This window comes from Cataglyphis hispanica, chromosome 5, assembly GCF_021464435.1.
Source record: "Cataglyphis hispanica isolate Lineage 1 chromosome 5, ULB_Chis1_1.0, whole genome shotgun sequence".
NCBI classification, from domain to species: domain Eukaryota; kingdom Metazoa; phylum Arthropoda; class Insecta; order Hymenoptera; family Formicidae; genus Cataglyphis; species Cataglyphis hispanica.
The window spans coordinates 9658788-9667814 of NC_065958.1; the positions used below are offsets into that span (position 1 = coordinate 9658788).

Below are 9027 nucleotides of genomic sequence, written 5' to 3' on the forward strand. Positions count from 1 at the left end.
ACGTGAAATAGCCTTTACCTGAATATAGGATAGAACGAAAAACTGTGACCAATTGAAACTCACAGCGTTCTGATTGGCTGAATGAAAAAAAAAAAAAAAATAGCGTCATCGAACGGTGACATTTTCCTAGAAAAATATTGCATGTGCGAGTTTGATACATGCTCTCTCTAATATTCACGATACATGCCGTGTCCTTGGCGCTCTCGCCATTTTTAAAAGGAGCTCGACGATCAGCGATCAGCCGTTGCCTTTGGTTTGTGTTCGTGGTTGTCTGTCGTGATCATAGATCACGGAAATTGTGAATAGTTAGCACGGTGTTGCGACGTGCGACGTGCGACGGGAGGGAGGGAGGGTGATAAAGTGCGCGCGCGATAGGGGTGTAAGGGTGCGAACGATGGTGGATGCGTCGTAGTGCGTACAAGTGCGCGCGCGACGTTGGGTGTTGGATTCATTCTTCGTGATTACAGTCATTTGCTCAGTGATTGTGCAGAATCGATGAAAAGTTAATACGCGGCGCCGGGAAGATCCGTGATCCGTTCGGTTCATGGTCGTGTTTTATTCGTCGTCGTAAAGAGGACTGGTAGAGATCGGTAGAGATTTCGGGTGCTTGCGCGGTACGCGCGACACAAACGAGATATTTATGATGTAAACAGTAGAACGCGAACAGAGGAGAATTGCGCGTTCGAGGGTAGGCTGCCGGGGAGGAGGCTGTTTAGGATTCGGGGCAAGAAATCCTTTCGAAAAGCGAGAGCATATTACGTATATAATCTCGTCGTCTGACAATCTAGGATAAGAAACAAGCATGTCGAGCGCGCCGCAAATGTCTAGCGGACTCAGCAAACTGAAGAAGAAACATTTTCGGGTGAAACATCAAAAGGTTAAGCTGTTTCGTGCAAACGAGCCGCTACTCAGCGTGTTTATGTGGGGTGTTAATCACACGGTAAGTGGATAAGTGCGCGTTCGCACTTTTGTCTCCGCTATCGCAACAATAATTTACGCGAAGCGTTAGCATACATACATGTGTGTGTGTGTGTGTGTGTGTGTGTGTGTGTGTGTGTGTGTATATATATATATATATATATATATATATATATATATATATACACATATATATGCATGCGTCGTCGTAGTCACGCGTCATTTTCGTTATGTCATTTTTCTATTTCTACCTCTATTGCATTTATTCTCGCATCGGCGCATCTCATTGCATCATCAATTGTCAAATGAACAATTCGAGAGCGAAATAAATATCTAGTTCTACGATAATTCATCCAAATTCAAATTGTATAATTATATTTAGCTTTTTAAATTTAATTTCCAGTTTATAACTGTATTGTGCATACATGTATGCATAGATATTTGGCAGGATACACTTATTTTAAACTTATTAATTTGTATTTTTCTGTCATGCATTTATTTAACAATAGATTATTTTTTATTTCAACATAATCTTTAAACTAAATTCATTAACCGCTTAACTTCTTAAAAGTGAGATAAATTTATGTTTACACGCCTGCTGCATTGCAGATAAACGAACTTAGTCACGTTAACATTCCGGTAATGCTCTTGCCAGATGATTTTAGAGCTTACAGCAAGTTGAAAGTGGATAATCATCTTTTCAACAAGTAAGTTTCTTTTTTTCTATATTATTATATGTCTATATATGATATCGAATCAATTTATTTTCTTGTGCATAATTTGATTATATCGATGCGAATTGTGAAAGTGTGCGCGCGCACACTTGTTTTGAAATAATATTGGAATAAATTTAGGCAATATTCTTTTTTCTCACACACACACACATGCGCGCGTGCACAAGAAGTCAACAAGTTGGCAACTACTCCTAATAATTTTAGAATTGTCTGTGTGTGTTAAAGATGTAATATAGCTCTAGTATTAAGAAAATATTTATTTATGCATAAACTATTTTTTGCAGAGAGAACATGCCCTCCCACTTCAAAATTAAAGAATATTGTCCGTTAGTCTTTAGAAATTTGCGAGAGAGATTTGGAATAGATGATTTGGATTACAAGGAATCAATGACTAGGTAATAGTACGCTTATGTTAATTATCTTCTCTAATATTTCATATGTAACACTAGTATAATATACATATAGCAAAACGATTCTCGCGCACTTTTCAAAGTTTTGCAGGCGAATTTTCTTTTGCTCGCGATTGCTCGATATTGCGTTTCTTGTAAATGAATAGAGTCGAATCTCAAGAGGCTATCAATGGCTTTGTAATGTAACAATTTTGATGTGTTAGATGTCGGGTGTTTAATCCTTCGCGAGCAAAGCAGCATTCGGATTTGGTCGAAGGAATAGGCAGAAGGATTCGTCAATTGGTTCAACGCTCTGCTACCACTCCAACGATTACCCTTTACTCTCCTTCTGCCTCCTCCCACAATACAATTTTAAACAAACCATTGCGTAGCTGCAGTTTTAAACCAAAACGCCTGAGGTTAGCAAAGCGTGATTTTGCCACATTGTGCAAATTCGTCATTTCATAACATAAAGTATAAAGTTACAGATCTTTTTTTTTTCTTTTTTTTTTTCCCAAAAATCAGCACAACTAAGAGCGTAACAATTCATTGATATTTTAATGATTGCTTAATTTAAACATTTGGTCTAAAACACTTACATAAGTGAAAGCCATCTAACGCTCAAATTTTATACAATTTATAGCATGGTGAGAAAGTATGTCTATTGTATTATTATTGCTATTAAAAGATCAATCAATAAGATAACAAAATAATTAATAAATAAAAAATCGCCTTACATTGTCGGCGATGAGAATGAATAATGATAGTAGTGATTCTACTACAGTACTTCTATTATAATTATAGTAATAAAAGCATCAAAGAGATATAATAAAAACAATAATATGTTAACTTTAATGATTTATAATAAATAATTAATATATTTATTCACGCGTTTTTTAGCGTAGATAATCATGTTAACTGAACAATTTGTGTTTCACATGATAGATATTTATCATCAGCTACTAAAAAATATGCAATTATCTAATATTTATCTTGGTAATGATTCATTCTTTATTGCCAATCCTATTCCTATGTAGCTCTACGCCAGCAACTCATTGAACTGTTTGATTTTCCCATATGAAGCTCGATAGTTTGTTCCATTTCTTCTTTTTTTTTCTTTTTTTGTTTCTTTTTCCAGATCACAGCCAGTACTTGATGATTCATCTGGGAAAAGTGGTGCAAAATTTTATCAATCTTACGACAAACTGTTTATAATTAAAACATTGACGAGCGAAGAAGTGGAGAGAATGCATTCGTTCTTGAAACATTATCATCCCGTAAGTATAATTCAGAAAATATATATAAATAGTAATTCAAATCTACCACTTATTACATTATAGTATATTGTCGAGCGACATGGAAAGACATTATTGCCGCAATACCTGGGAATGTACCGATTGACCGTTGATGGCGTTGAGCATTACGTGGTTGCCATAAGGAATGTGTTTTCGAATCACTTGACAACGCACAAAAAGTTTGATCTAAAAGGATCGACAGTGGATCGAGAAGCGTCCGATAAGGAGAAAGAAAAGGACCTTCCTACTTATAAGGATAACGATTTCGTTAAGGAGGGCATGAAAATTTACATTGGGGAAGAGGCCAAAGTTAAGCTAATAGAAACGTTAACCGCCGATGTAGACGTAAGTATTTATACAAGTGCACAACAATTTTATGTAATTTATGATAAAGTTATATTAGGAGTAATTATTTTAAGAGTTAAATATAGCTATCTTAATATAGCTATCGAGATAAGATTTTATTCTAAATATGTAAATAAATTTGTCAAAAGAATATATTTGAGATATTTTGTCTATAGTTCTTGACGAAATTACACTTGATGGATTATTCCTTGCTACTTGGCTTGCACGATTGCGCGCGCGCTGAACAAGAATCGAGAGAACGCGCGGAAAGAGAAGATGATGAAGATAATCATGAAGAGGAAGATGATAGCGAGTCAGGTAGCGGATTGGAGTCGCGAGGTCCAATGGGAGAGTAAGATGAGATATTTCTTTCACATATTTGTTTGCAACGATGCAGCTCTACGTGCATATACTTTCTCACTCATCATTTTCTTGATGATTCATTTATAGCCGTTTATGGGGTTGGAGCGGCGTCGGTCATGCAATTACTAGCATGGCAACGCCTCCCGAGTCACCACACGCCGCATTAATGCGTGACACCAGTTTACAGTACGAAGATGCGATAATACCTGAATTAGATATTTATGCTATTCCTAGTAAAGAAGGTACTTTTTTCAAATATAAATTATTGGATATTTTGATCGGATGCAAATGTGAAAGTGCTTACCTCTTGTTTATTTTCTTAGGTGCTCCCACAAAGGAGATTTATTTTTTGGCCATAATAGACGTGCTCACGCATTACGGTGTACGTAAGCAAGCGGCAAAAGCAGCTAAAACCGTCAAGTATGGTGCTAATGTTGACGGTATATCCACCTGTGATCCAGAACAATATGGCAAACGATTCATAGAGTTCATGAGTAAAGCCATAGAGTAGAAGGTATTATTACCCATTTAAAAAAATGAAATTACAATGATATTATGTATACTATGATGGAGTGAAGTCATTTATCATAACGAGAGAGTCGTAGAGATCGATTATCTTCGCAGTCTCCGTTCTCCTTTTTACTTGTTGACATCGATCATCATCTTGAGTAGTGCTTTCATTCGCGATTCATACACGATCAAACAGAAGCGCGTCGTAACAAATGTTTATTTTGCAAGCATCTTTAAGCAAACGTGTTTCGCGGATACACTATATTTCTATCGGAATTGTTTATTGTTATTCTACAACCAATGAGATTCTTATTACCTCGATTGATTATTACTGTCTTTAGTCAGTCTTTCTACCAGTCAGTTGTCTTGATCGATTTCTCAAATTTTGCGCTTGAAATTTCTCTTTTACATCTTTACTAAAATATAAAATGTTTAATCGTGCATAGCATTATTATACATACACGTAATTATAATTGCACAAGGAATTTGCATCACAAAATAAATAACAACGCCTCCTCTTTTGTCTATTCCCTGTTCACGCGTCGCACATGATTAAAACAATAAAAGACACATTATCCAATGATTTTGAATTGTTTAGTGAATTGAATTTGATGGAAAATTAATTGCATTAAAATATAAATTGGGACAATTGCATTAAAATATAAATTGGGACAAGCAGTCTATAGACTAAAAAGTTTCAAGTCTTTCTCTATTGATAGTTATATCTCTTAAAAATTTATTAACAATTTGTTTTTTGGCCGATTGATTAACCAATCATATAACAAATAAAAAAATATCTAGTTCGATGTTAATGTTGCAATAAACCTTGGGCACTATGCCGCTTGCCAATTATAGAACTGCCCGGGTTTTTAATCATTTTATCTAGTAAAATGTAATTTTGATAGCTCGAAGTTATGACTGTCTGCTGTTTCACTAAAGTTGTAATCAATAGAGATATATATACTTTGTGTAATACCGAGAGCAATGTATTACGTGTGTGTGACACACACCACACGCATGCAACATACGTATTGTGCATATATGCATCTACAATACAATCATTATGAATAAAATGTTGCATTTTGTAGACATAGTTTGTCAAATACGTTTCGATTATCGCGAATCGATGCTAAATAGACATTTTTATTACATTATAGAATATATCTACCAGAAAATTAAGATTCGATAAATGGTATTACGCACGATACATATCTCTCTTTGATAATTCGGATAAGTCGGTTCCAATATTGGAATAACTGATAATTTGCCAATACCATAACTTATATTTTGCAAAAAAATATTTAGAAATACATTCGAATGTTTCAAAAATACACAAGCACATAAATGCTCTTGCACAATAATATCGTTTATCAAAGATTTTACATGAATCTTTAGTTTTATATTTTCTAGTATGTATTTGTAAATTTATTATTTAAAAAAAAATTAAGAATTGGAAAAAATTATTGAACAATTTATTTTATGTATTATGAAAAAAAAATGATGAAAGAAATAATGAACATTGCTGCGTAAGACAATATTTTTAAATAAAATATAATATAAATATATATATATGTGTGTGTGTGTGTGTGTGTGTGTGTGTGTGTGCGTGTGCGTGTGCGTGTGTATGTTTGTTTGTTTGTATAAAGTTTGTTAGAGCCAATTATATAACGCGCACATGACTAATTCCCTAATAATTAATACATTTATGATATTTGGTAAAATTTATATATTGTCTTTATGTATCAGTATAACCAATGTAATTTTATATATTTTATCACATCTTTTATCATACATTGAGACTGGCAGGTGTGATAGATGAAAAGAGGAGGGAGTATATGTTTAGGTTTGAAAACTATAGATTTTTATATAATTCTCAATTTTACGACAGTCAATATATTATATTGCCAAGATAATGCAGTTAAAATTTGTTTTAACAATTGAAACTTTTTCTAGATGCAATTGCATTCTAGTGAATAAAGAATTACATCCATCTACCATGTTTCTTTAGATACAATGGCAAATTTCTATTCATATTCAAATAAATTGAATTTTATCAGTATGCAAAGTATTTGCACATCTATAATGAACAGACCCTTTGTTATATGTGTAAGATAATATTGCAATTTTTTTTGTTTTCTTTAGTTTATCATCTCGACGCGTACAGAGTTTATCTTCCATTTTATATTAGTATTATAAGAGTAATTTGGAACAAAAGCGTCAAATGTTATTCTATGGCTTGAAAATAAAACAAAATAAATTGTTATTTCTAATATGTAAAATATTTCGCCCTTTGTCTCCGAAAGAACATTAGTTGCATAAATTCCAAAGTATCACTCAGAGTGTGTGTATGTGTATACTTGTGTGTGTGAAAGACAAGAAATTATACTTTTTCAAGTATATCTGTTACATAGAAACATTACAAGAAACAGACAATTAATGTATTGTCGACTCTGCGACTGTTTTACAAATTAAGCTGTAGTAGATAGAGAAACTTTTGACAATGTACAAAAGACTTATGTAGATGCTAAACTGTTTTCCAGGTTTTCTGTCCATTACGTCGTTTTGCTGCAGTTGGAGATATCTGCTTTAAACATTCTATATCGTTAAATACAATCTGTGCTCCTCCTCCGCACGTTGGCAATATATCAGCCTACAATATACAAGGATACAATGTATACTGTGTCTCTAAAAAAGAAATGGTGTAGCAGAGTTTATACCTTATACAATTTGGTTTCGAGTTCGCCATCTGTGTCTTGTTCTTGCGCATAAAGGCAATATTTGGCAGATTTGACTGCAAAGTTGTTTGGATCCGTCAACTTCCGGATAATTCGTTTATGATGTATTTGTGGCTGGAAGATTGTACCAGTTGGAACCATTCCAATGGAACGATGATTTATCCATTTATCGTTTTGCGATCGCTGATATCTCGGATTCACTACTGGAATCTATGAGTGGCGAAATGTATTAGTGTACGCATGTTGAGGTCAGTTTTAATCTTATTTGGCACAATAATAAAAAAAAAAATATAATATAATCAAAGAATATAAATTATTTTTTTTATTTAGTCTCTTTAACTGAATTCTGCTTATGTTAGATATACTACCTTTATTTTTATATCTGATTTGAATTTGTTAATAGTTGCAATTTCAGCTAATGCAATTGTGGCAGAATGTGAAGAGAGAGCAGAATCAGTGCTCGTAGGTCGGATTGATCCGGATTCCGCGATCTCAGTTTGCGAATTCGAAGGTTCTTCCTTGGATGTCACCGGGATTGATTCTTTCGCGATTTTTCCCTGAATATCATTGAGATTGATTCTTGTATGAAAAGGCAATGTCTGTTGGCTGTGATGATTTTTGGCAACTTGAGAATCAGTGGATATTACCATGACAGGTTCTTCTTTGGACATAATCGGGATTGATTCCTCCGCGTTCATCTTTGTTGTCGTATTTGAAGCTATCGGTGCCATTAATACAGCATTAGTATCTGACATATTTTTGTCAGTGGACGTCAATATTTGTTTCACCAATTTTAATTTGTCATCCTTCTTTCTGATATAGCTCTAAAAATATTTTAATGGCCCAAGATTTTAGAAGAAATAACTGTGAATTGTCTTGAAAGATAATAAACACATATTGTAAATGCATATGTTTGTAAATTAAGGTATACCATTAATCGTTTATGCTGTTCATACAATTTCATATCCGATTCATTGATCATTCTGTCAGTTTCTCTCTGTATCTTTGCATTGCATCTCTGTAATATTCTTTGTTTATTTATGGCATGTTGTTTGAGCTGTCTGTCTCTATCTCTCAACTGTACAGAAATTGTATTAATGCGCAAAAATAACGGAGTACAAGATTGCATTGTAAAAATATGTTTACTTTTTGTTGCATACTCCTCATAATGTCACAAGCGCTATTCAATTTATATAGCAAACTATCAATTTGGTTTTGTAATTTACAAACACGATTTTGTAACATAGAGATCTGAAATATTTGTGACAACACACACACACACACACACACACACACAATAATATATATTAAAAAGATGCATATTGTTATAATAAACAAATTGGTAGCGTAATGCATTATTATTTCTTCATGTTATATATTGTCAATATATACCATTTTTTTCTGTTTATTATTAGAATATTGTAATGATATATTTTCACGTTCCAATTCCACTAATATGTTTCTAAAATTGTTCTCTGAAAAGATGATTTTTTTTCGTATTAACTTTAAAATGTATAGTAGCGAACATTGCATATAATAATACTTTAAAAGCAATATATGAAATTATTTGTACGTTTTTTATGGACATCTTTTTGTAATAGATCTCTTCCTTGAATATACGTTTCCAAAAATTGCATTAATTTCGCAGTTACTTGTTCGTCTTCAGGATCTATCAGTTTTGTCTTCGGAAAAGAATCGCCCATTTTGTCTGCAAATAAAAAAATTACAATAGATTGGA

General features: G+C 33.3%; 2 protein-coding genes across 8 annotated transcripts; one reads left to right on the top strand and one right to left on the bottom strand.

The window, feature by feature from the left end:
* The first annotated feature begins 182 nt into the window (after positions 1 to 182).
* On the top strand, positions 183 to 7234 carry LOC126849808 (phosphatidylinositol 5-phosphate 4-kinase type-2 alpha). 5 transcript variants are annotated; one of them, XM_050592053.1, is made up of 10 exons: positions 183 to 940; positions 1528 to 1625; positions 1937 to 2047; positions 2266 to 2460; positions 3180 to 3318; positions 3382 to 3681; positions 3858 to 4033; positions 4132 to 4286; positions 4368 to 4558; positions 7095 to 7234. In XM_050592053.1, the coding sequence occupies exons 1-9, from the start codon at positions 803 to 805 to the stop codon at positions 4553 to 4555; spliced, it is 1500 nt and encodes a 499-aa protein (XP_050448010.1). In that variant the 5' UTR covers positions 183 to 802; the 3' UTR covers positions 4556 to 4558; positions 7095 to 7234. The 5 variants fall into 5 exon arrangements, with proteins under 5 accessions (XP_050448010.1, XP_050448011.1, XP_050448012.1 ...); XM_050592054.1 differs by lacking the exon at positions 7095 to 7234 and having other exon boundaries at positions 4368 to 5137; XM_050592055.1 differs by lacking the exon at positions 2266 to 2460 and having other exon boundaries at positions 186 to 940.
* LOC126849810 (kinesin-like protein KIF23) lies at positions 4579 to 8992 on the bottom strand. Of its 3 annotated transcripts, none has more exons than XM_050592058.1 (6): positions 8863 to 8992; positions 8682 to 8764; positions 8221 to 8367; positions 7658 to 8113; positions 7272 to 7499; positions 4579 to 7204 (listed from the first exon to the last, which is right to left on the bottom strand). In XM_050592058.1, the coding sequence occupies exons 1-6, from the start codon at positions 8990 to 8992 to the stop codon at positions 7079 to 7081; spliced, it is 1170 nt and encodes a 389-aa protein (XP_050448015.1). In that variant the 3' UTR covers positions 4579 to 7078. The 3 variants fall into 3 exon arrangements, with proteins under 3 accessions (XP_050448015.1, XP_050448017.1, XP_050448016.1); XM_050592060.1 differs by lacking the exons at positions 8682 to 8764; positions 8863 to 8992 and adding an exon at positions 8436 to 8675 and having other exon boundaries at positions 7658 to 7846; positions 7937 to 8113; XM_050592059.1 differs by lacking the exons at positions 8682 to 8764; positions 8863 to 8992 and adding an exon at positions 8436 to 8674.
* Positions 8993 to 9027: the final 35 nt, after the last annotated feature.

Excerpts from the sequence above, each read along its gene's own strand:
- LOC126849808 (XM_050592053.1), top strand. The coding sequence starts at position 803 with ATGTCGAGCGCGCCGCAAATGTCTAGCGGACTCAGCAAACTGAAGAAG. Across the intron at positions 2,048-2,265 it reads TACAAGGAATCAATGACTAG|ATGTCGGGTGTTTAATCCTT; the intron begins GTAATAGTACGC and ends TTGATGTGTTAG. Across the intron at positions 2,461-3,179 it reads TTTAAACCAAAACGCCTGAG|ATCACAGCCAGTACTTGATG; the intron begins GTTAGCAAAGCG and ends TTCTTTTTCCAG.
- LOC126849810 (XM_050592058.1), bottom strand. The coding sequence starts at position 8,992 with ATGGGCGATTCTTTTCCGAAGACAAAACTGATAGATCCTGAAGACGAA. Across the intron at positions 8,368-8,681 it reads ATAATAAACAGAAAAAAATG|TTGAGAGATAGAGACAGACA; the intron begins GTATATATTGAC and ends ATTTCTGTACAG. Across the intron at positions 7,205-7,271 it reads TCGAAACCAAATTGTATAAG|GCTGATATATTGCCAACGTG; the intron begins GTATAAACTCTG and ends TGTATATTGTAG.